The sequence below is a fragment of the Bombus fervidus genome, chromosome 15 (assembly GCF_041682495.2).
Source record: "Bombus fervidus isolate BK054 chromosome 15, iyBomFerv1, whole genome shotgun sequence".
NCBI lineage: Eukaryota > Metazoa > Arthropoda > Insecta > Hymenoptera > Apidae > Bombus > Bombus fervidus.
In genome coordinates, this window is record NC_091531.1 from 7344308 (window position 1) to 7369399 (window position 25092).

General features: G+C 30.0%; 9 protein-coding genes and 1 long non-coding RNA gene across 19 annotated transcripts in view; 6 read left to right on the forward strand and 4 right to left on the reverse strand.

Annotated features, from left to right (window-relative positions):
* Positions 1–16: 16 nt before the first annotated feature.
* On the reverse strand, positions 17–1860 carry Trmt6 (tRNA methyltransferase 6 non-catalytic subunit). The gene has a single exon (XM_072017548.1). The coding sequence runs from the start codon at positions 1704–1706 to the stop codon at positions 123–125; it is 1584 nt and encodes a 527-aa protein (XP_071873649.1). The 5' UTR covers positions 1707–1860; the 3' UTR covers positions 17–122.
* Positions 1545–3844, forward strand: Eif2bgamma (eukaryotic translation initiation factor 2B subunit gamma). Of its 2 annotated transcripts, none has more exons than XM_072017552.1 (5): positions 1545–1677; positions 2137–2822; positions 2903–3215; positions 3322–3551; positions 3625–3844. In XM_072017552.1, exons 2-5 carry the CDS (start codon positions 2146–2148, stop codon positions 3779–3781), a joined length of 1377 nt encoding a protein of 458 aa, XP_071873653.1. In that variant the 5' UTR covers positions 1545–1677; positions 2137–2145; the 3' UTR covers positions 3782–3844. The 2 variants fall into 2 exon arrangements, with proteins under 2 accessions (XP_071873653.1, XP_071873652.1); XM_072017551.1 differs by lacking the exon at positions 1545–1677 and adding an exon at positions 1926–2033.
* A 193-nt stretch (positions 3845–4037) lies between these two features.
* Positions 4038–5093, forward strand: Rpl37-1 (ribosomal protein L37-1). Of its 2 annotated transcripts, none has more exons than XM_072017565.1 (4): positions 4038–4123; positions 4577–4712; positions 4807–4891; positions 4971–5093. In XM_072017565.1, the coding sequence occupies exons 1-4, from the start codon at positions 4121–4123 to the stop codon at positions 5020–5022; spliced, it is 276 nt and encodes a 91-aa protein (XP_071873666.1). In that variant the 5' UTR covers positions 4038–4120; the 3' UTR covers positions 5023–5093. The 2 variants fall into 2 exon arrangements, with proteins under 2 accessions (XP_071873666.1, XP_071873667.1); XM_072017566.1 differs by lacking the exon at positions 4038–4123 and adding an exon at positions 4182–4426.
* Positions 5094–5622: 529 nt separating this feature from the next.
* Positions 5623–25092, forward strand: part of LOC139994680 (mpv17-like protein 2) — a 39709-nt gene continuing 20239 nt past the window's right edge. The window contains exons 1-4 of one of the 2 annotated variants that reach the window (XR_011801695.1): positions 5623–6276; positions 6393–6835; positions 6983–7108; positions 7233–7303. Coding sequence is in view for 1 of the 2 variants with exons in the window: in XM_072017563.2 (XP_071873664.1) it covers positions 6252–6276; positions 6393–6835; positions 6983–7108; positions 7233–7250 (612 nt within the window). In the remaining variant the exon portion in view is untranslated. Of the gene's footprint in view, positions 6277–6392; positions 6836–6982; positions 7109–7232; positions 7380–25092 lie in introns of those variants that run through there. The other variant, XM_072017563.2, reaches the window with a different exon arrangement.
* On the reverse strand, positions 8475–10134 carry LOC141445883 (uncharacterized). Its single transcript, XM_074112061.1, has 2 exons — positions 9801–10134; positions 8475–8672 (listed from the first exon to the last, which is right to left on the reverse strand). Exons 1-2 carry the CDS (start codon positions 9970–9972, stop codon positions 8602–8604), a joined length of 243 nt encoding a protein of 80 aa, XP_073968162.1. The 5' UTR covers positions 9973–10134; the 3' UTR covers positions 8475–8601.
* Bai (transmembrane emp24 domain-containing protein bai) lies at positions 10390–12327 on the reverse strand. The gene is made up of 5 exons (XM_072017562.1): positions 12026–12327; positions 11717–11861; positions 11567–11637; positions 10789–10915; positions 10390–10698 (listed from the first exon to the last, which is right to left on the reverse strand). Exons 1-5 carry the CDS (start codon positions 12194–12196, stop codon positions 10577–10579), a joined length of 636 nt encoding a protein of 211 aa, XP_071873663.1. The 5' UTR covers positions 12197–12327; the 3' UTR covers positions 10390–10576.
* Positions 12483–14409, forward strand: LOC139994674 (SKA complex subunit 1). 4 transcript variants are annotated; one of them, XM_072017553.1, is made up of 6 exons: positions 12483–12638; positions 12710–12818; positions 12889–13010; positions 13087–13543; positions 13592–13749; positions 14049–14409. In XM_072017553.1, the coding sequence occupies exons 2-6, from the start codon at positions 12731–12733 to the stop codon at positions 14259–14261; spliced, it is 1038 nt and encodes a 345-aa protein (XP_071873654.1). In that variant the 5' UTR covers positions 12483–12638; positions 12710–12730; the 3' UTR covers positions 14262–14409. The 4 variants fall into 4 exon arrangements, with proteins under 4 accessions (XP_071873654.1, XP_071873655.1, XP_071873656.1 ...); XM_072017554.1 differs by having other exon boundaries at positions 12523–12818; positions 13610–13749; positions 14049–14406; XM_072017555.1 differs by lacking the exon at positions 14049–14409 and having other exon boundaries at positions 12524–12818; positions 13592–13922.
* LOC139994668 (uncharacterized) lies at positions 14060–17393 on the forward strand. The gene is made up of 6 exons (XM_072017540.1): positions 14060–14201; positions 14678–14976; positions 15181–15812; positions 15876–16169; positions 16225–16785; positions 16846–17393. The coding sequence occupies exons 2-6, from the start codon at positions 14707–14709 to the stop codon at positions 17279–17281; spliced, it is 2193 nt and encodes a 730-aa protein (XP_071873641.1). The 5' UTR covers positions 14060–14201; positions 14678–14706; the 3' UTR covers positions 17282–17393.
* On the reverse strand, positions 15843–18231 carry LOC139994683 (uncharacterized). The gene is made up of 2 exons (XR_011801696.1): positions 17800–18231; positions 15843–16473 (listed from the first exon to the last, which is right to left on the reverse strand). It is a non-coding gene; the product is annotated as an uncharacterized lncRNA (long non-coding RNA).
* Positions 17463–23596, forward strand: Afti (aftiphilin). 4 transcript variants are annotated; one of them, XM_072017538.1, is made up of 8 exons: positions 17463–17812; positions 18252–18359; positions 18495–19738; positions 19804–20016; positions 20072–20227; positions 20466–20526; positions 20741–20869; positions 21008–23596. In XM_072017538.1, the coding sequence occupies exons 2-8, from the start codon at positions 18266–18268 to the stop codon at positions 21595–21597; spliced, it is 2487 nt and encodes an 828-aa protein (XP_071873639.1). In that variant the 5' UTR covers positions 17463–17812; positions 18252–18265; the 3' UTR covers positions 21598–23596. The 4 variants fall into 4 exon arrangements, with proteins under 4 accessions (XP_071873639.1, XP_071873637.1, XP_071873638.1 ...); XM_072017536.1 differs by having other exon boundaries at positions 17464–17812; positions 18252–18368; XM_072017537.1 differs by having other exon boundaries at positions 17466–17812; positions 18252–18368; positions 20081–20227.

A 25092-nucleotide genomic window follows, 5' to 3' on the forward strand; every position in this document is an offset into this window, starting at 1 on the left:
TAAATCATATATAAAATATAAAATGACATTTCTTTATTATTTTCAAAAAATTAATTTAAATATAAAGCATTTATAAAAAGTATATTACTATTTATGGTATAAGTTTACTCAAGTATTTCTTATTACTGAACTAAATATCCACTTAATAAATAACCTCCAGTATCACTGGTTAAAATATCAGGATGTGTTCTATCTGGTAATACTTGATACGATCGCAGGAAATTGGAAAAAAGTTTTAAATTAATAACATTTTGCTTTTGTTTCAATGTCATGTAAGTCTCCAGTAATGGTTCTCGATGCACGTGATATATTACAAATGGTCTAGATGGTCCTAGAAAAGGTAGAAGAGCTATAACAATGTTCAAAGGATGTTCTCTTGCTATGATGACCAATCCTCGAGCTTTAGACCCATTAACAAGATCCACTGCTTCTTGTGTTTTTGGTAACCACTTTGGTTTCTTTGCAGGAGTAAGTTTTGCAGATTTACATTTATCACTTTCATTTCGTTTGCGTTTTAAACTACCATTTGTGCTATGTTTAACATCTTCATCTAATTCATTGACAATATCTGAATTTGCCTCTTTCATATCTGTGCTATGCTTAGTCTTATCATTTGATTCATTGTTACCTAAATTTTTCTCTTTCTCACCTATACTATGTTTGATCTCATCATTTGATTCATTGTCATCTAAATTTTTCTCTTCCATACCTATGCTATGCTTGATCTCATCATTTAATTCATTATTATCTAATGTTTCCTCTTTCATACCTATTTCTTCTTCTACTTGTGTAAGTTGTTTATTTATGTGATTCTCATCATTTTTACTTTTTACTTTTTTTACCTCATTTATATTATCATTATAAGCTTTTTTAGAAATTTTATCCAACACTGCACTTGCACCCTGGTAATACAGTCTCAAGAAACCGTAGATATTGACATTATGTAACCTGTCTGATTGTTCTTTAGGAAAATTCATAGCATTAATAAGTGCAACCTGAGGATCATTTCCAGGGTGCAAATTAATCAAATGTCCTTTTGTATTCGAACCAATTCTATTTAACATTGCAGCTGCTGGCAAACCGTATGATCCACTGTCATACAATATGTACAAACCATCTGATTGAACATCACTGTATGACAATAATTGTGCCAAAGAGTCCATTCTTAAATTTCCAATTTTGTTATGATCTAGCTTAAAATATATATCGTGCAATAAATTTATACTGGGTTTCCATATTGTTATATATCGGAGATACTTTTGTTCCTTTTTTTTCAGGTACTTTTCCTGAGAGTATTCAGTTCTCTCTAAGAAAGATTTATTGTTCTCAATTAAACTGCCCACTATTTCTTTACCGCTTTTGCCAGATTCTTGAAGCTGAAGTATTTGTTCCTTGGAAAGCTTCTGTGATGTACCGTCATCAATAATAGAACGATTGTCACTACCACTTGGTAGTTCACTTAGTAAATCATTCAATGACTCTGTTTCTACTACTTCTTTTAAAGAATATGTTCGCTTCCCTCCTTTTACTTGTACCATCTCAAAGGTAGTCCAAAATGGTTTTCCAATAATTTCATGCATCTGTACTGCATCTTTCCCCAACATTAAAATACCATTCATAGTTACTTTATAAATCTTTTTAAAGTTTAACTTTTTTATTATCACATACTTTCCTACGGTAATTATATCGTCTTCATTTTCACACATATTTATTAATTTAACTGATCTCTCTCGAGATACACGTTTTCTCTAGATTTGATAACTCTGCTATAGGTTAGGAATGCTATAATTAATACTTTAATATAAATTTATGTAAATTTTATATAATACATTTCATGATATTCTATTTTTGTCAAATTTTATAATTTCTGTTTTAGAATGCTGGAAATACTTGAGATACAACTTGATCTAACCTAAATGCAGCGGTGTTAAATAACCAACATATCATTGATGACACATGCATCATCCGTCACTAGAGGTTATTAAAGTCACACTGAGAAGAAATTATTAATAATTTCATTCTTTTTCTTTATTGTACGTTTTATCATGTATTATTGTAAAATAAGTAACCTTTAGTTTTAGTATACAACAAATTTTTTCCCTTTATAGTAGCTTAATATATATTATTAATTATTAGGTAAACAGAATGTTTCCTTATAAAGAGTTCCAAGCAGTTGTGCTTGCTGCTGGAGGAGGTTCCCGTATGACTGAGCTTACTCGAAGTCAATATAAATGTTTGTTGCCAATTGGGAATGTACCAATGCTCTGGTATCCTCTTCAATTATTAGAACGTGTTGGTTTTAAAGAAGCTATTGTTATTATATCTGAATATATGGAACGCAATGTTTCCTTAGCCCTAAGTGACTTGAATCTCAAAATTAAAACAGATATCGTTGCTGTAAAAAATGCAGAAGATTTGGGAACTGCAGATTCTATCAGACTTATTCACGAAAAAATTCACACAGATTTTTTGGTCATATCTTGTGACTTGATTACAGATGTGGACATATGTGAAATTTTGAATCTTTATAGAAAACATAATGCTAGTATCACAGCATTAATGTTGCCTGTTCCTAAAATACCAGATGGCTTTGTAACACCAGGCCCAAAAAACAAACAGAAGCCTGAAACTGATTTGATTGGCATTTGCAATGAGACTGGCCGATTAATTTTCTTGGCTTCAGCCTCAGACTTTGAGGAAACAATAAAAATTTCACAAACATTCCTTCAGAAACATCCAAGTTTTACTATGCATTCGAAATTAATGGATTCTCATTTGTATGTCATTAACAAATGGGTTTTAAATTTCCTGGTACAGAATAAGTAAGTAGAATTTCACAAAAAAAGCTTTTAACAATCTAATTTATAAATTTTCTTAATGAATTAACTTTTGCTTTTTATAGAAATTTTACTACACTGAAAGGTGAACTTCTTCCATATATTGTTAGGAAACAATTTTCAAAACCTTCCAAACAATGTACAGATGATAAAAATGCTTCTGTAGTACAAATGAATTTAAAGGATGATATCTATCATTTCGCGATTGAGAAACCACTCGACGAATTAATCAGAAAAATGTCAGCATACAATGATCATGGCACTGATTTAGAAGATGCTTACCATGGTGATATAATACGATGTTATGCTCATATTGGTAATGGGAAATTTGGCTTGAGGACAAATACTATACAAATGTATCACCTTGCTAATACAAAGGTGAAAATGAACAACATTTATTTTATTTTAATTAATAGTTTTCAACATTAAATTAATAGCATCAATAGAGATATAAGAATATAATGTAGAATAGAATGTATTTTAGATATCAGAATGGTGGAATAACAATAATGATGGACAATCTCCTGTACCAATTATTGCTCCTACAGCAACGATACGTAGCACACAAATGCAAGATTGTTATGTAGACAATAATGCTCTTATCGAAGAAAAAACATCTCTTAAACACACTCATATTGGGCCAAATGTAACCATTGAATCAAAGACTAGAATATCACAGAGCGTTTTAATGGAATCTGCAAATGTCAAACAACGGTATTATATTTAAAATAATTAAACTTTATGTTCATAGAAGGAATACTTATAATTTATAAATCATTTGTTGCAGATGCGTAATACAGAATTGCATATTAGGTAGTGGTTGTGTTATTGAAGAGGGTAGTGAATTGAAGGACTGTATAGTTGGTTACAAACATGTTGTACCATCTGGAAGTCAATATTCTCGCGACGTTCTTACTGATGCAAATGACCTGATAGTAATTTAATTATTCGCAAATATATTAAATGCAATAGTCATTTAAATAATAAATATATTTGTCTTTATAAAATTAGTATATTATCATTAATTCAAATTAACCTTATTTCTTAAAAAGAAAGTAAAATAATATAAATATGTATGCTTTTTTAATATAATATATATTATAGATCCAAATTGTACCAAGTTAATAAATCATACACAATAAATATATAGAAATAAAAAAAACAACAACAATTCGTGTTGCATAAAATTAATATTGAAATGAGAACCACTGTGTGTTTGAATCAAGGTCCGTGTGGGATTGGAATAGATAAACCTTCTTTCTTAGACTGTTCTTTCGTGCAAGATGGTAAGCGTATACTCGTATCTCTCAAATCTGAGTATTCTAAAGCGATCATAAAAGTTATTTTCTTGCAAAATATTGCAAGCCTTTTTAAATTATATTTAAAAATATTAAAAAGTCATAGTTTTGATGTAAATGTCTCGTATCAGTATGTTATTAATGTGAATAGACGATGATTGAGGTTATGTGACAAATGTTTGTGACTCGTCACCAGATTTCAAACCAATCTCTCGACTGAAATCTTGATTATTGCACTTATTGCAAATATTGTATTACTTTAAATAAATTTATTGTAGAGGTATAATTATGGTACGACAATTTCTGAAATATATTAATATTTTTAAGCATCAATTGAGGTTATGTTTATTAAAAGTTTATGAAACTTAATCCAAATGGCTAAATACTTTTAGTATTAGTATTTAATGATTTTGTAATTAGCAATTTTATTAATTTTTACAGACGAAAGGTACATCGAGCTTTGGTAAGCGGCGAAATAAGACACATACATTGTGCAGACGTTGTGGTCGTAGTTCGTACCACATCCAAAAATCACAATGTGCTCAGTGTGGATATCCTCAGAGAAAAATGCGATCATGTAATATTTTACTTAATATTCACAATCAATTCTAGTAGTTATATTTCAGAGTATTATTCATAAGTTGCCCAAAAAATTTTGAACTTTGTTATAGATAATTGGTCCATAAAAGCTAAAAGGAGAAAGACTACAGGGACTGGCCGTATGCGTTACTTAAAAATTGTCCGTCGTAAATTCAAGTAAGTATAAATGTAAAATAAATAGCAATAAGTGGTTGATTTCAAATAATGAAAAACAACTCTTCTCCATTTTTTCTAGGAATGGATTTAGGGAAGGTTTGCCAAAACCTAAATCGGTTCAGACTAAATAATCTTAACTTTTATCATTGTATTATATATCTATAAGTTTTGACTTATAATAAATAGCTTAAAAAGTCTAAAAGCTTACTGTATATTATGTATGTCAATATCAATTCCATTTTAATTAAATAGTTAATTAATTAGATTTTAATTAAAAGTAGTTGAGATTTAAGCCTTTAAGCAACTATAGTAAATAACAGATCATCATAATAGTCGTATTTTCACTGGCTGAACTTCATTTTAGATTAGACTTATCTTAGGTTTTTGGGACCTTTTGTTATAGTATATAATAGTTTATATGAGTGACATGAATATTAGTAGAATTCAAAAATACTAATTTTAAAGTTTGTAGGTCATTATATAACAAGTTACGTGTATATAAAATTCGTGCATAGTACATAAATAAATTACTTAGATTTTTTTTCATCCACTAATATAAGTCGTAAATAAACCGTGCATATCCATGGAAAATTATATTTTTATGAATATAATTTAAGAAATAGAACCTATGGACAAAAATGTTTTATCTATTAAATATTGTAAAAAGTATTGTACTTTTATATATTTTTGCATATTGTATGCACTCTTTACATTTTTTAATTTTCTATAAATGCATAAAAATCTACAGAGTAGTGAAAAGATATGTATGCTCAGATTGTATAATATGCATAAATTTCCATATGCACAACTTTTAAAAAAACGATTTTCGCGTCTTAAAACTAATATTTTTGGATTTTTGGTCAAAAATTATCATATGTTATCAAAGAAGTCACAAATTTGGTGTGGCCCAAAATTAAATTAGTTCTTTTTGCCAAACAAGGATTATGGAAAGATTAATGTTCAAACAAGTAGAAAATGCTGAATGGTGGGGTTGTAGATCTACCGCGCAGACGCGGCGCAACTTTCGATTGCATTCCATCTTATAATAACCGCGGTTTCGCAAATTTATATTCAGTAATGCGCAGATTTATATTACAAAGCGGTAACTTATATCTGTTTTGAAAATCTATGTAAAAGGTATTCGCTTTTTAGTTAGTCGGAACCGGTATGTTATTGGGTCACGTTCGACAACACTTTCGTCTTCACAAGCATCGAAAAATTAAAATCTCTATGATTATCTAATAGTAAAAAAAGAATTTTAAATAAAATACAGAAGAAAGAAATCTAATATATAAATATTTAAAAAATCAGGTTAATAATAAAAAGTAATTATTTAATAAACTTTAAGTTCAGTACGCAAATGACTGTGTGGAAAAAATTATTTGGTAAGTACGAATATTTAATATATTCAAATTTTCAAATTTTTGTACAATCTTGCCAAATATTAATGAATTTTCAAGTAACTTCAAATTATAGTAATTTATAATAATACAAATTTTAGGCAAGTATCTTTTAGTGACCAACACTGTGAGTTGTGGTTTGATGATGGCGGCAGGGGATGTCCTTCAACAACGCAATGAATACTTGAGAAATCATAAATGTTTACCTACTAGAACATACGTTATGGCAGCGTCCCCAAATGCAGAACAAAAATTTCATAACTCAAAAGATTCTGACAAATATATGCACGATTATGTGAGGACTAAAAACATGACTATTGTGGGTCTACTTCAAGGTCCTTTTCATCACTGGTTCTACATGATTTTGGATAGGGTAGTTCCCGGGAAAACTGCACTCTCCGTTATCAAAAAGACCTGTCTAGACCAAAGTATAGCCAGTCCAACTTGTCTAGGAATATTTTTTATTGGCCTTGGTCTTTTAGAACATCGCACTATGGAGGAGATTCGCGAGGAAATGAAACTGAAATTGTACGATACGTGGAAGGTACATGTATACATATATATATATATATATATACATACACATACACACAATTCGCTTTCCCGAACTATTATTATATTTCCTTCATGGCACATTCAAGCTATATATGTATTATAACTGTAATTTCCTTTTTATTCTATTTATGTTCAGGTTGACTGTTGCTTTTGGCCTCCAACCCAGTGCATTAATTTCTTATTCGTACCTCTACACTATAGGGTGCTCTATATCAATTTTATGACAATGATCTATGACATTTTTCTATCATACATTAAATATGTAAGTTTAGATCACATGTCTAATTTTCGTACAAACCTCTTGATTAACTTTCTAACAAAATGTATTAAATTTATCTTTATTATTATATAATTTATTAATGTATTTATTACTTTTTCTATTGCAGGACGCGCAGTATAAATAATAAACATCTCAGAGCTAGTCTGTTTTGCAGATTATAAATAATTATAATTTTTTGTATGATTATCCATAACTTGCTTAATATATATATTATTTTATTATTATTTTATAATATATATTTGTAAATATATGTTACCACCGAATAATACAAAATGTATCATATAGAATGTATAATACTCGATACGAAAGGAATGTTACTGAAAATAAAGAAACATTTGTTTTTGTATAAAAAGAAAAGTATCGTTTATAATTTTAAAATCCTATTATAGCTTATTAGTTGAAATTAGATGATAATTTTAAGCACGTGCTAATATTTATCAACAGTTGGCAACGAATAGAAACTAAACAAATGAACTACAGTTAAACATACCTAAAACATTCCAATGCTTATTTAACTTAATGCACTTATTTAATCATCGAGATTTACACTGGCGTCGAAAGTTTCGAAATTTTCGATCTCTTAAGTCCGAATGATGTTTATCAATATTTATAGATGTGCAACCGTCTGATGCATCTTGGAGAAATTCTTATTCTGTTTCCTTATCGTCCGTTACAACAGTCCATCGGATGCAACATATTTATTAGAGTGACAGCTTTTGTTTGTCATTTGGCGACAATGGGATTACAAAACATCTTCTAAGCCGTCGGTCGCCAGCGAGCAAACAGCGATCATTCGCGTGTAAATATAAATAATAAACCGAGCTAACAACAAACAAGACAGCCAGATAGATATCGATGCATTTACAAAAATTCTATTACAATAAAAATAAATATTAAAGGGTAAAGAATTTTCTCTGGAGTCAATTTTTGTATCTAAATCTTAATTGAAACAATAATAAACCGTTTTATTTTGCTGTAGAGATTTCATATTCGTTTATTTCTTCTATGATTTGCATTAGTTTTAGCCAAATTTCTAGTTAATTACAAGAATAGAATAATATTTAAAAATTATATAAAATATTTTCAGTAATAAAATGATTGATCCGGCGCGATAAAATTTTCGAGGATTTGCATAATAATAGTCTAGTTTAATTAGAATCGAAATATGATTGATGATGATAACGATTCAATCAACTGCGAAAATTATATCTTTTGTAATAGAAATTGCGTTAATATTGTTTGTTTACTGTTTATTAGCTTCTAAACAGATTTACTAGTCTACGTTAACAAAAGTTAGTGATCATATTTATTTTTACATAAAAAAAAACAAATACGAAAATAGATCCAATGTTTTTTCAAATAACTATATCTGTATCTATATTTCATAGTTATAGTAAAAATATAAAAACAGATAACAAAATGATATCAAAACATTTGTATAAGTAATGAAAGTTGAATAAATATTCGTTTACGAGTTATCCATGGTTAAATTGTTTGCGAAATGGAGGGAGGTCCAAAACTCGAGCAGTGCCAAGCAGCATTAAAGCTGGAAAAATTTCGCAAAATTTTTATTGTCAGACATAAATTATAATTTATATTGGCTCGTGGAAGTATTTGAATACTCGTAGAAAACTTTTATAAATATATTACATAATATATTCTGAAATTTCATTAGCACTGTAACGAGTCATGAGTCATGATTATTGTGATTACATGTATGTATTGGTAAAATTTGGAACAAATCTAAAAATGTATATTTTAGGAAGTGGATATATGTGTGAGTGTGTATGTATGTTAGCGGTGCGGACGGCGCAAGGTTAAAAATGAAAACTATTGTGAAACCGTTATCGTCGCGAAAAAGCCCAGGAAGAAAGAGTAACATCGGAGTCGGTTCATCACAACGACGGCTAATGCCCGGCGAGGATATTTGAACGCGTAATCGTTATGCTGATCAATCGGTATATACGTACGCCGGAATGAACAGGGGAGCTGCAGAATAGAAAATTTTAGATTAAAAAATCGAGAGTGAAAAAGGCGTTATATTGTATAGTAGTATATCTTGTATATATTATTTTAAAAAGTTGAGTCCACAGCAAAGTTATTTTCACTTTCTGTTCTCTCAACCTGTCTTACTCGTTTCTTGATCTTAGAATATAGAGACGACAAGATATTTATTGCACTGATTTATTGCGGCATATACTTCCAAAGATCAGAAGACCATTATTCTTGTTGTATATTCAGCTTTAAATTAACTAAATTTTTACAATATATGTCCTGTAAATTCTATATACATCTTCAGATTAGTTCCAACTTTTACTCATATAATCACAATAGTCTTAGATTTGAAATTTTCTGTGCTAGGTGTACCAATACTTTCACGATCCTTGTATATTTAACATTGATAAATTTAAAAATATACATTTTCGTCGAAAATATCCTAACCTTAACAGTTTGTTTACCGGCCAAATTTATTTCATACGAAATTGAATGAAGTTTGTAGAAATAATAAAAAATACTATTTCTGACTAATCTAATTGTTAAAAGATATCCAATTACGACTTAATTCTTAACTAAAATATGCAGTTTATTTACATAGATATATCGAAACATGTGATATGTAAAAATACTTTAAAAATTAAATATAGAAAAATGTAGAAACAGATTAATAAATTACCGCTTCCAATTGTATACATTGTCGTTTTTCCAGTCCATTTCTGGAATTTTTTTGAATGATATGCAACATATAAGCCGGAACCAATAAGACCGCAGCCACTGAAAATTCTACAGCCCAAACAATCACGGTTTCGATTGTTAATCATGCTCTTTACAGTAGATGTTTCCTGCATTTTTCACTTTATAATAATATAATATAAAATTTCTAAACCATATACGAAGGAACTTTTTTCAAAACAATCAGCTTACGACGATTTTATGTAGGTTATGTTTAAATTACCACGTTCACAATAAATCGAAATAAATCGATCTTTGATTCAAATTTTTAAAATAATATACTAGCATATTATATTATAGCTTATATTTAAATAATAAAGATTAAGAATGTATATTAAACTTTTATTATAGGTTAATAAATAAAATACAGTTTAAAATGTCTTTTACCAAAATCGATAATAAATTAAATATAACCTATAAAATATATTATCTTTTCATAACTTCTCTTTCATAAACTTGTATTACAATACAGTAAGTTAATAAAATAATAATTTTAAAGACACATATAATTTACTAAATTATTTCTACAACTATTTGATTATTACTTTATTTATTTTTTATTCAAATTTGAGTATACAAAACTTAAGTGAGTCAATTTTTCCACAATTTTATAATAACAGTAGTTTTTAATCATTTACTGAAGAACAAAAAATAAATAAAATTTTGGAAAGTGTAAAAATTGTAAGAATTTTGAGAAATCCCATTATTTCTATGTGCTAATTATTCTATGAGCTTCTTTGCTTTGAAGAAACTTCTTAAGTAAAGGACTTGCCAGATTGAAAGAATCAAAAGCCAGGACATGGAAAATATACTAAAATAAAGTACGCGTGAATTCGTTGCCTCTGAAAATTTTAAGAAAGGTAATTAAATGCTTCTTTATATCTATTTATATAATATAGTTATAGAATAGTTATTTTTATATCTTGTAGTACCATTTGTGTCTCTCATTTCTTCTTCATTTTTCCGCATTCGAGCAAAATCTTGGACAATAGCTTCGGATAAATCTTCCAGACGTTTTAATTCAACTTCAGAAGGTTTAAGCTTTGCTGCTTCACCAATCTTAAATAAAAGTAGTTAATTAGTTAATTGTTATTGCATACTGTCAAATTCCAGATTTAGAATTAATTAAACTCAAAATTCAAACACAATTTAATATAAATTATAAGTCTGTGTCTAGGAAACTCAAATCTGTGCTCAAACTCCATTAAAAATAAAATTGGGTTTTATTAAAATATTATGAAGTAATTTTTTTTTCTAAACAAAATTTTTCAAATATTGTATTAACTAATTCATGCTAAAACCCATGCCATTAAAAGCCATATGGGTGGTCACTAATAAAATCAATATTGCTACATTACCAACTGTGTGCCCATACAAGCCACATATAAAACAAAAAGATAGGAAATACTATAAGTTCATCCTTGAAACTTTTGCTAAAGGTGATAGATATTGACAATCCATAGAATATATTACGAAATATTATATTTTTTATACAATATTTTATATTATGTAAAAGAAAAGGCGAACAAATATAATTTGCTTTTATATATTGAAAATTAGGGTAAAATTAAGGATTGTCAATTCCTATGAAATATTCAATACATACTTTATCAAGAATGAAACAGGATAGTTACATAAGAATCATTTAAAAATCAAATTGATGAAAACAATTTGATATATCTATATATTAAAATCATTCAAAGAACTTACTCCTTCATAATTCTTTGCTTCAATTCCACGTTTTGTGATTAAATGAATCTCTTGCTTAATCTGTTTGATATCTAAAACACATTTTTAAGTTTAGGTAATGAAATACAAAGAAACATTATGTATTTTAGAATTATGTATCTGTATATATACTGCCTGAAAAAGATGGTTGTATGGCATGTGCCATAAAACAAATTTCAAATGTATCATATGTCTCTGTGACAAATGAGAATTTCAACATCTTCCCATGGGGAATATCCTCTTTTTTCGATAGAATATCTCCTTTTGAATCTCTTATCTATAAAATTACAAAAAGTTATTAAATTATTCAATTCTTGTTGCAGTTTGATATCTAAAAATTGAAAAACAACTCAATCCTCTATATGTGAGTTAAGAGAAGTTAATCTAATATAACCTCAACATAATTTCTGTATACAATATGATAGAAAATTGGTGATTTACAATGTATTCGGTTTTAACAGCTGGTGTCATAGAGACTTCATATTCCCCAGCAACCAAAACATTTGCTTGAACTTCCTCCTTTAAGCACTTGAAAGTATTCGGCTCAAGGTAAAATCTGATACCGTGTGCATACGCGAGTAACGTTACGAAAATATATATTACACCTCGCATTTTTCAAGGAGTTTTATTAAACTGTATTAAATAATCTCGAAGAAAAATATCTCTTAACAATACTTGAAATTAATGGTAACCCATCAACATACTGATGAGTTGGCAGCCATTAGGTATTTTGGATTAATCACGTGATATGATAGAAAACAAGAACATGGCGTATATTCATAAAAATTCAAGATTTAATTAATTAGTATATAAGAATCATACAATAATCAATCCTATTAAGAATCATTAGCTCTTTATATAGCATTAGTTTCTTAATTTAAAGCTTTAAATACAGTTTTAAAGCGACCTACAACTAACAAAGAAAAACGGCTAATTGTGGGTTACCTTAAGTTTTTAAAACGACGCCGACAAGCGCGCCATTTGTAAACTACGCTGAATTGAATTTGAAGTTTGTCAACGGCGATGAAAAAGTGACCGTTATTTGTAATAATAGGTAATACCTAACAAATTATATCTATTCTCCTAAGTTATTCCATAAACAATTGTCTTTTAACAATTTACTAGTTGCAAAGCACATATATTAAAATGTCAACCTCTTACACACTGGAAGAAATTTTGGAAAGACAATGTGAAAAATTACAAGATCTTGAAATTGCAACAATATTTGTTAAAAGTAAGGTTAAATTTGTATTCTTTAATTTAATATCTTATATTACAATATTTATATTTAATTTTATGTCCAGGCAAAGATGCAATGAAAGAAGAACTTCTTAAAATGCGTACAGCAGTCTCGCAGAAATGTAATGATATAGAAATCATGAGGCAAAAATTGGATGAAATGAAGAAGCAGAATAATCAATGTAGAGTATGTTTCTTAATTCTTTATATTTTTACACATTTTGAGTTTAAATAAGTTTTAATTAGAAATCTAAAAATTCCAGGAATTAATGTTACATATCAAAGCTGTGAATAAAAAAATCAATCACATGAAAAAAAATATTCCATCTGAGTTAATTCATGATTATTATGAAACTCAAAATTCCTTATCATTAAAAAGCATGCCGGGAGAGGAATTCACACCAGTACATACAGTAATAAGTGACAACAGAGAAAAACAAGAGACTCCAATGATAGACTGTAAAAAAGTATTATTTAACGAACCTGAAGTTTGTCTTATGATATCTTTGATAGGCACAGATGAGTTCAGTAAAATCCCAAAGTACATTATTGGGAGACAATCTTTAGAAACAGTCAATAATTTTATAAATACCATCAATCAAATATTAAAAGCAAAATATATGTTTTTATCATTGGGGAAAGCTCATGCTAGAAAACAAGGCGATTTGAATCTTTATTTACACTATAAAAAACAGGAAATGGACATCTGTAATGATAATAGTAAGTTTTTTATTTTATATAACTGAAGTACATATTTTATTATTAAAGGTAAAAATTGTGTTTCAGAATATGTATACTTTTTCACTGGTGAAGATTATGAAAGACAAACGAAATCCAAATTAGACAAACTCAAATTAAATCTAATGATAGTTCTACGACATTGCAAAAGATTAAGGGAGCACAGGATAAAAAATGATGTCCGATATGTAATATTACCAAAATAATAATTAAGTTATAGTAATAAATCAGGACATTGTGTAATAAATGAATGTTTTATTGTACAGAATGAGTAAAAATGTAATTTAGCTATTGTACATCTATTAGTTATATTAATTGATACTGTTGTAAAATATATTTTCTACTATCCCATTTCTTATAATTATTTTGTCTTTAAAATTTAATATCAAGGTTTTACTCAAATTAATTTGATTAAAAATTTATAACTGAGATATCAAATGATGAAAAATAAGCTTCTAACGTTCTTAAACTACGAAAATTTTTTAAGATTCGCTTTTGTTTCGGTCGTCGTGGGAGCGTGTTTACCAGAAACACTCAACTCATAAAGATTAGACTCCCTGTCGAATTGTTTCGACGAAACGAAGACACAAGTTTAGTTTGCCATGAAAGAATTCTTCCCTTTTCATTTCCAAGGAACGAGGTAATCTGCTCTGAAATAAATTCGATCGTACGCTCCACTTGTGGAGATAAGATAGTCTAAAACTATCATTTTTTTTTTTTTTGTATTATTTAATAGTAACCTTACCGTATAACAATAATTTATTTCAACTAAGAAATTACACATAAATTTAACAATTTAATTGTGAAAAATGCATATTCAAAAAATCTCAACTTAATGATTAATATATTGAAAAAAGATATATAATTAATATTACGAAAATAATTTTTCAAATATTATATTAAATAATATAAATATTATATTAAAATTTAAAAGATTATAAATAATAAAATATTTTTCATTCAATACGAAAGCATGTGAAAATTATTATTGCTATATAAGATATTTCTCAAGTATCAAATAGTTCGAGCGAAAATTCATGATTATGTAACTTTTTATTTATCGTATAGTATCTTTTTTCTTTAAAATATAAACGATTACTAATGTTAAATTTTTAGATAAAAAGAATTCGTAGATTTCTTCAAACATGAACAGCGGAAGAACGGAGTCGATTAGCACATTAAGCGAGCATGAAGATGATTTTGATGAATTCGAAGGATCAATTATTTGGTCCCAGGAGGAACCATTTTCCTCGAATGAAATTTTAGAATTAGCTCCAGATCCTGATAAACAAAATCGATTGAAATCTTTATGTCGTTTATGTGCTGGAGAAACTTTACATCCTATTTACATCTATTCCGAATTTGGTGAATCTTTGAAACTTTTGCATAAAATAAACACATGTTTAAGTGTTAAGGTAATTAGTTGTTGAATTTTTTACTCCTTAGTACAAATTACACTAATTTTATGTAAATGTATAATTAATAAAATGAAAACATTAAGATTACTTATAAATAAATGAAACAGAAGAAATTTATATTTTTTTTGTTGCTATGCATATGAATTTTTCTATAATAATTAAATTTTTAAATATAATCATTAAATATGAACTTTTTCATAGGTAAAGAAAACTGATCCTCTCCCTAAACAACTTTGTCCAACATGTGTTGAAAAGATTACTTGGTGCAATGAATTTGATGTTCAGTGTATCAGAGCTGAGGAAACTCTCCTTGAAATTTTAAAGCAAAACCATTCTTTCAATAATGCTAGAAATGATATTCAAGAAAATTCTCAGGAGAATATTGATTCTTGTCCATTGTGTGTCGAAGGACGGATGAGAATTTACGAAGAAGATAAAGAGAGTAGAAAAGATGTTGAACTGTACGATAGCGATATTGTTCTTGAGAGTAGTGATGAGGAACAAATTCCTAATGAAATTAATATTGAACACAATGAGGAACCAGAGAACGAATCTATAACTTTGTTCTGTTTGGGTACCAAGCAGAAATATTTGAAATGCGGAGCTTGTATGAATTTGTATCATACAAAAGAGACTCTTGATGAGCATAAATGCAAACCTAATTTACAATGTACTTCCAAACCTTACAAATGTGATATATGCTTTGCAACTTTCACGTTTGAAGAACGATTGCAGTTTCATCAACATTTTCATAAAGATGCAAAAGCATTGTATTGTGAAATTTGCAAAATTACGTTTGGGAAGGAATTAAAATTGTTTTATCACTACAAGAGGTATTACCTAAAAAAATTATTATAGAAAAATTTAAGTAATATATCCATTTATTTTATTTGCAGATATCATTGTAAAGATGGTAGAGTATCCTGCTTACAATGTGGAAAACTATTTGAAAATCAAGAAGGATTAAAAAAACATGTATGTGTAGATGGAAAAACAAGACCTCATGTATGCGAGGTTTGTTCCAAGGGGTTCTGTGATGGATACACTTTGAAACGCCATGTGGTAACTCATCTTCCAGAAAAGCCATACAAATGTCCAGAATGTTCAAAAAGTTTCACACAGAAATCAAGACTGAATAAACACATTGCTGGGCACAGCATCATTTTGGAAAACAGTCAAACTATTTGGAGGTAGTATATTTGTTTTCGTATCATTCTTCAGTAATCAACAAATTATCTTTTATAGATGTATTCGTTGCGGTGAAGTCTTTGGAAGTTGCGATTCCACAGATGAACATTGCAAAAAACATGAGGAGAAAATTAGTCTTATAGAAGAGATGCAAGTATTGAAATTGTACCATTGTGAATTCTGTAGCAGCCACTTTGCAGATATGGATCATCTAAAAACTCACAGAGAATCTCATGTTATTGAGAAACCATACTCTTGCAACCATTGTAACTCTACATTCAAATCTTTCGCAGAGGCTGTTCTTCACTGGAAAGAGCACCCAAGAATATTTAAAGTGTTGGTAGTATTTTTGTGTGAGATTTGTGACAGAGATGTTAAGGAACTATCTTTGCTTTATAAGCATAAGCAGAAGAGACACCAACCCGTGCCTAGAAGATCAGAGAAGAGCAAAGAGAAGTTCATTTGTGAACTCTGTGGAAGTATTTTTGTGAGTATAGAAGATTTTCAAGAACATGGAAAGTACAGATGCTCCAAATTCCCATGTGATATTTGTGGTAGTCTTTTACCAACTGCAAATTCTTTGAATGCTCATAAAAGAAGACATAGTGGACTAAGACCGTACGTATATTAAGTTATATTAATATTTTATAATTTTTATGATTTTTTATTCTTATATAGATATGTTTGCAATATCTGTGGTAAAAGCTACACTCAATCCAGTCATATGTGGACCCACAAAAGGTTCCACATGGGTGTAAAACCCTATGCGTGTGAATATTGTGACCAGAGATTCACAATAAAGCCAGATCTGGCAGACCACACTAGGAAAAAACATACAAGGGAAAGACCATTCAAATGTGATGTTTGCAACAAAGCTTTCTTAACTGGTTCTGTCTTCTACCAACATAGGCTAATACACAGAGGGGATCGTAGATACAAATGCCACTATTGTGAAAAAGCATTCACCAGAACAGAAGCTTTAAACAACCATATAAAGATTCACACTGGTGAAAAACCACATGCATGTGATGTTTGTGGAAGATGCTTCAGACAAAAAGGAGACATGAGAAAACACAGGCGAACACAACATATTGCCAAACAAGACACAAAATAGGTTAAGCTAAATATAATTATTAAATACTCTCATATAAACACTTTATGATAATCTTTTGTTGTAATGAATTATTTTCAAACGTTATGTTGTGATTAATAAAATGTAAATAAAATTTTTATGATGGTAATGCTTTATAAATTATATTTAAAAAAAAATTATAAATTATGCATATCAATTACTTTTAAGAATCTTTGTTCTTTTAAGGTTATGTAAATATTGGATGAATAAGAAAGAAATATCGTAAAAGGAAAGAAAAAGAATGATGGATATTGTAAAGTAATTTAAATTTGTATTCCTTTAAAATTAGGCGCGATAAGAAGCGCGAACAGGTGCGCAGATGCAACACGTATAGAACAGGTGATACGACCGATGTCTCGTGATTCGTACCACTGAACCTTACGACTATACAAGTGCAATTGTTACTGATAAAGATTGCACACGTATGAGGTTTGATTTCGTTACAATAGAAATGATGACGAACTACAGATAAAAATCATTTCGTAAGGTGCTCCACGTACCTGACACTTCTTCGTAAGTCTATGTTCGAACACTTTTTAATTTCAATTACAACGTTCACCGATCTTGTTTTCGACCTACATACCATAATAAAGCGATATATAACGATCAATTAAAACTCAATCGATGCTCCTTCTAATTACCTTATTCAATATTATCTGTCATCTTTAGTGACACGTACCTAACCTAATTCAATTTGACATATGCGTATCATCACAATGAAAATGAAAATTTTGTATTTTTCATAGGACTTTTATTACTTTTCAAATAAAATTATAAAAAATGTTGACGGTAAATGTTTTCATTTTGATAGCACAAGTAGTGCAAGAAATATTGAATTTCACTTGATAAATTTTATTAAGAAATAGACATAAATATTTTACATAAATAGCAAAAAGTTTATATAATAATATTTTTCTTCTTCAATCACAAGAAGACAAACATCATTTTCCAGAAGTTCCATGAAGAATGGCATTTCCTCCATTAGTTAGTTCTACGCCTCCCCCTTTAGACAATTTAGGGGACTCTGAGGAAGATGAGTTTGGAGATTTTACTACTGGAGGCATAGATGGTAATTACAACATTTTTTACAAAAATATATAATATATAATAAAATAAATATATATAATATATATAATGTATAATATAAATATATAATGTTATATATATTTCTATTATATATCAACATATATTCTAGGATTATCTGTATCATCAGATTCACCGCATAAGCTGGTAACTCCAGTCCAAACACCTTTAACATCTCAACATACTTCACCGAGAGTAAATGGTATTCCAGAAATTCCAGAAAATTCTCAAATAAATGTTGCTCCAAAACCGACAATTACAGAGGACCTTTTAATACTTGAGAAAATAAATGATACTGTAAATGATATTAAATTCGGGACAGAAGTTGAGAAGTTGGATGAAATTATAGGAAATGATAGCAAAAAGAACTTGGGAAACGTGAACAATAATAATAAAGAAATTATTGTAGAGATAGGGGTTCCTAATGAAGTTAATTTAACTAGCGAAAGCAATAGCTTTGAAGAAAACGAGGGAGAAGCTAATCATTTAGAAGATATAGAACCTTTAAGTCTAGATTTAGGAGATCCGACCGCCGCTCCTGAAACGGTACAGTCATTAAACGATGCTTTTTACGATTATGAACAGTTCGAAGATTCACAAAATTGGATTTCCAATAGCAATCCATCTACAGATATTTCGAAAGCAGATTGCTTTAAAGTTCAAGACTCTGGAGTCACGTCCGATAATGTAAACAGTTTAAACAAAGACTTCAATGGAGAAAATAAAGAAGATTCGAATTTGGATTCGGAAGATACCATTGTAAAGTCGAAATTAGAAAATAAGTCTATAGAAAATCTAAATGTATCTATTAAAGAAGATGACTTTTCATTTGAAGTTGACGGTTCGGAATTTGTAAATGTTAAAAATTCAGTATTTTGTAGTCCTATTGAAAATGAGTTGAGCATTAATAACTCAAATAAGGAGTTTTTTTTGAAAGATCAAATGGAACATGAAATTGTCACAGATCTTCAGTTTTCTGAGATTGAAGATAACCACTACTCTGCATCACTGCCAGATATTTCCAAATGTCCGAGCGAAGAATTTAGCGACTTCAAGTATGATTCTATGTTGGAAACTTCAATTGCCACACTTCAGCCAGAGTTTCCTGACTATTCCACGGAAACGGGAGAGAAGAAAGCTGAAATGCTAGTTCAAGATGACGATTTTGGTGATTTTACAAATTTCTCCGAGCATACGCAATTCGTGAAACTGGATGAAACAAATGTACCTGATAAAAAAAACGAGGAAGACGATTTTGGAGATTTCAATGATTTCGAAACAGCATTCGAGCAGCCTTCAGTAGAACAGTCGCAAATTAGTCTAAAAGAGTCAATTTGTCGAATAGAAAATAAAAGCGTGAGTTTCTTTTATATTTATCTTCTTTGAATCAACTACTAGAAACTTGCATAAATTTTCTTTAGGCTGCTAACAAAATAGAGGACATAATAACTACCATGTTTTCAATGGACTCTGAGCAATGTGAGATTGAGATACAGCCATTGATAAGTGAGGTGGACGAAGTCTGGCAGAGTATTAAAAATGTTGAGGAAACGAATGCTTTGACATACCAATGGACAAATAGTTCCAGCAACAATGTATTGCTAAACTCTCTTGGTATTGATTCTCGTAATATCGTGAGTAACATTTGCTTGTATATAATGGTACAATCGATCGAAGATTAAATTTAAGAACTCGCAGTTATTCGGGCCGAGATGGAACCCGAATGTTCCAAGATTTGCTGCGAATCTTGGCTTTACTCCGTTAGAGCCAATCAAAGCCACAACTGATCCTCAACCAGTTGCTTTGTCGAATATCAGCAAATCCCAAGCTTCAACTAATTCAGAAGTAAGTTTTTAAATACAATGCTCTTTGGATAAGCGATTACATTTTTTCCTAGTTAAGATTTCATGGAATCTTGTTATTGATGACAATTAGAAGTACTAAACTTCCAATTCGATTTTCATAAAATTATTATTAAATAGTTTCTGAAATTCTTTTGATTATTAAGTATTATTTTATTAATAATTAATAATATTGCACACAGTATATTTGATCATAATTAATATTGATATAATTTTATTAGGAAGTACCTGCTGCTCAATTTGATTGGAATAGTTCTGGGCTTGTTAATCCCTTAGAAGCTAGTAAGTATTCAGATCATTGTATGTTCATGTTACAATTTCATTAGTTTTATTTTGCTACCACAATATCAGATATTCTTTAATAGACAAATAAAGGAGTACCTCACATTTTAGTGTAAAAATATTTAATTGCTTTATTCACTTTGCATTTGCAATTATGTTTTGTATAAAGTGTGCTAATTACTGGGAATATTCTTTGATAAATCGTGTAATCTAGGTGGTGGGTTATCTGCTCTTCTACCTCTGGACTTTTTGTGTCCCTTTGATCCTCTACTAACATCCCACAACTCCACCAATTCTGAATCCTATCGTCGACCAAGTAGTGCGAGGAATCCTATTAATCATCGTAAGTCTTAGGCTTGTATTTGTATAGCCAGAACACACAGACACATTAGATTGTTTTACTGCATGCTTCTACTCTATCGTAATACACATCCATATCCAAAATCAGCGCTTTCAAGTGAAATCTTTTACAAAACAACAGATATCCCAGAAGTAAATGTAAATCGGGAACGATGCAATTCAGTGTCAAAAGTGGAGACGATAGATTCTCTGGAGAATGATATCACGAAGTCACAGAATACGAAACGTTCACAATCTTCGAAAATGATCGAACCTTTGCCTGTTCCACGTGCACCAGAATGGAAGAGAAAAACTGATCTCGACTCAGGATATAAACAGAAGAGCACAAGTATTCAAAGAGGCATTCCAATGGAGAAACAATGCCTACCAATAGAAAAGCAGTTTCTATCAATTGATAAACAATACACGAGCGAAAGACAATTCGTGTCGGTTGAGAGATCGTTTCCGTCAAGTGACAAACAGTATTCATCAGCGGAGAAATCGACGACGGGGGACGTTTACCGTGGCAAGCCTATGTCCAAGAGATCCGGATCCGAGCACGTAGTAATGGACAGATTCGGTCGGGTAATGCCAATTCAGCCAGAAACAGCGAGGATATTGAATCGTTTGCCGGATCTTTCGTTCCTCAGCGCTAGAACTCTAATGCTCGATCGGGAACACAAGCAGCTCGCCTGCGAAATGGGTGTTATAAGTCGTAAAATGCCTGGCTGAGTAACGTCGGTCTGAGCGCGAGTTTGAAAGGTCAGAACATTCGATAGATCTCACTCTGTCCCGTGGACAAATTGATGAGACATAGAAACGAAGGAGAGAAGACGTTCCGTTAACCTTTCAAACCCGCGCTTGGGCCGACCTTTGATCCTAACCTATATTTCCCCCCTGAAAAAAGAAGAAAAAAAGCACTGACTGATAAAGTATTCTGTATTCTTCATTTAGGAAGGTAAAAAAGAGATATGGGATATGCGAGACGACGGATGTTTATTTTCTGTTCATAGAAAGGAGCTATTCCACAATACAGATTTTCTATCATTTTTGCATGATAAAATGGCGGTGTAGAATCTTATTACTTCGTTCACGAAATGGAGTCATAATATTTTATCATTTAAGATGTGATCATTTCCAGATCTCTAGACACTTCCGAGTATTAGTAACGAAAACATCACTCATAGTATGTAATACACAGTTTTTCTACGTTATTTCTTTTAACTCAGGTATGGATATCTCTCGACTGTTCTTCTTGCTTCTTTACTTTTGCTCTCAGATGTGGACCAATATATGTATACTTTAAAGTAGCTTGTATAATATGATTAGACAGTATGATTATACATACAGTATGATTAAATTTAAATTTATGATATTTCTAACCATATTTGTTTTAGATAATAAAAGAACTCTCGCACCGACATATGGTGGAGTTCTTATTAGAAATAATTCATATTTCTGTTTCCAACTTTGCTTTTTAATTATGGTATAGTTTGTTGATATAATATGTGTTGCTAATTAATTATTTACGTGCTTGTAAAGCACTGCTTCGTAAGCAGAATGTACTTAATCTTTTATACGTACTGACTCTGTTCCGTGAACAGTTGCAAGAGTGAGTAAGTTAGTGGTGCAACCAGAAATTGTTAATGGAGGTATACAACGATGTCACAAGTTAGTTTCATAGTTAATCAAGAAAGAAATTATTATTTTGAGAAAAAATATTTTTCAATTTTGTATTCAATTATGCCTCCATAAAAATTATACTTTATATATGCATTTTTATTTTGTAAAGCATATTAAAAATATACGTATTCTTTATCCATGTGAAAAGAAGATAATATGTGAATATAACGAACGAAGAATTAACCGAACTATTAACAATTGTTATTTCAGTGAAGTTTGTACTACCTGACTGCACCACAGTTACCGATAGTTAGTGATATCGAATATTCGATACGCGAGTTAAGACTTACTACCAATACTACGTTCAGAGGGAATTGTCATGAACATACTTGGCGTTCAAAAGTGACTTAACAAATAATAACAATAAGATATCGTAGGTGAATATAAAAGTATTCGTGAGAAACTTAATAGGGAGTGCTTATACCTTTGACATTTGATAACTATTATTTTTCGTAGACTGAATCTTCTTACTATAGTATAATGATTTAAAGCCCAACTAGGTATTCTATTATTAGCAAGGAGAGGATTAATCTTGAGTGGAAGATTTGAAAAGAATTGAGGCGATTATGGGCGATTTATATAATAGATATATTATATATTTTATTTATAATCCTATTATCAAAGAAAATGTCCAAGGTGTTAAGCAAATGGTATATTCTAATTGTAAAAACGTTAAAACGTTATTAATTTTATCTAATTGTGTTTTAATATTATATCATAGGTATTATAATTACTCTGTCATAAGTATTTATTATCTAATTACATTTGTTTTATGTTTTGTGCACACAGTTAAGTTTTTAAATTAATATATAAAAAAATGGTGATATGGTGATATCTACAATCTTTTGTTTTTTAATAATCGCTTCTGCAATCATTCAGTGTTGCTCAAAATCTTCTACACAAGAACTATGTTCTCTTACATACAGGATAGATCAGAGGGAAAGCCTGTGTCATTGAATTGGTACTAGTCTTAAAACTTACACATAGAATATGGAAATACTTTACTCTTATTTCTACTGTGTCAATAAAAACTCTTATTTTTATTTTATTAGTCGTATTGAATCAATACCAAATATTCTATTAACCGCTGTTTGAAAATGATGCTAACATAAATATGTGTACTCACACATGTTACTTTAAAGTGCATATACACACATTCATGACTCACGGGGTACCTATATAGTATAGAATATAATAGATTCTTTTCCCTTTTTTTTTTTTTGTTATATGAAAAGTTTAGGAAAATTACTAATTTGCCAGTGGAATCATGTCCATCGTTATACACGTCAGGCGTAGTCGTGCGCCGACTGGTACGGACAGGTACCAAATGCCACAAGGTCACGACTCGTGTGCCCGTATACATGAAGGAAGAGAGTCAACGCGAGAAGAAGAGAGAAACCTTTTATTGTGCGGCTCACTGTTGCGCCGGCAAGGTGCGCAACCAATGAACAGCAAAATAACAGGTGAAAGAACATATACGTCGTACTAGAGATGTGTGCTCTTAGCAGGAATGAATTTTTATGAACTCGCATGCAAAGAGTAGCTTAAACAAATACTTGCAACATACATTGTCCAAAAAGAAAATACTGAAGAATGTGACAAAATAAATATAATACGGAAGATGTACTCAAAATTACTGATTACTTCTCTAGTAATGATTTGGTCTCACTACTAGTTGCAACAGTCAGAATCGGTAGTGTATTACTAGTCAGCCAGGAATATTTTTTTATAAGAGGCTGGTGCCATAATTTATGAAGAAGATAAATTTGAAGTTATATATAAAATATCTAAACAGGATATTGCTACAATTAGGTTAAGACTCTGGACAGAGTAAAAGTCATGAATAAGATTGAATTAAAAATTTGCTACGGTCACGTTAATGTGCATTCTATCACATTTTATGCTGTGTAGGTCACCTGGATGACAAATTACGTAAAATTAGCATGAATAAAATATTTAATATTTAATAAAAATATAGTATAAAAAAATTTAATAAAAATACAGCACGAGATGTATTAATTTTAAGGAATATTAAAGTCTTCCATGAAGATTAAAATGTATTAAGAGATGAATTAAAAAACCAATGATGTGCGGTAATTCTATGAAGCGGAAGTGGAGAGATGTGGCATTTCCATGTGACTGGACAATAGAAAAGATCGGGCATGTCTTGTGGTATTTGCTTTGACTAATAAATGCGTTTGCGAGAAAACGCAGGAGTCGGCAACGTGTCGTTCTCTCGAGCGGCACCACCGGGCACGGGTGGCACGAGTTCACGCTATACAATTTCATTCACAAACAGTGTACATAAAGACAAATTGCAGGTTTCCCTCTCGAACACATGCCACTCCCAATTAATTCCGCCGCTACGTAGTTTATCCTCGTTTTTACTTGCAGATACTGAGATATTTGATCGCATACTTTTCCACTTCTATCATCCCTTAAATCTTTTTCCTTAAATTGAATATTAGGCAGAGACTAATATTTATATAATAATAATATTTTATTAGAAGAATATTACAAATTTTTGTAATTTTCTTTCAATTG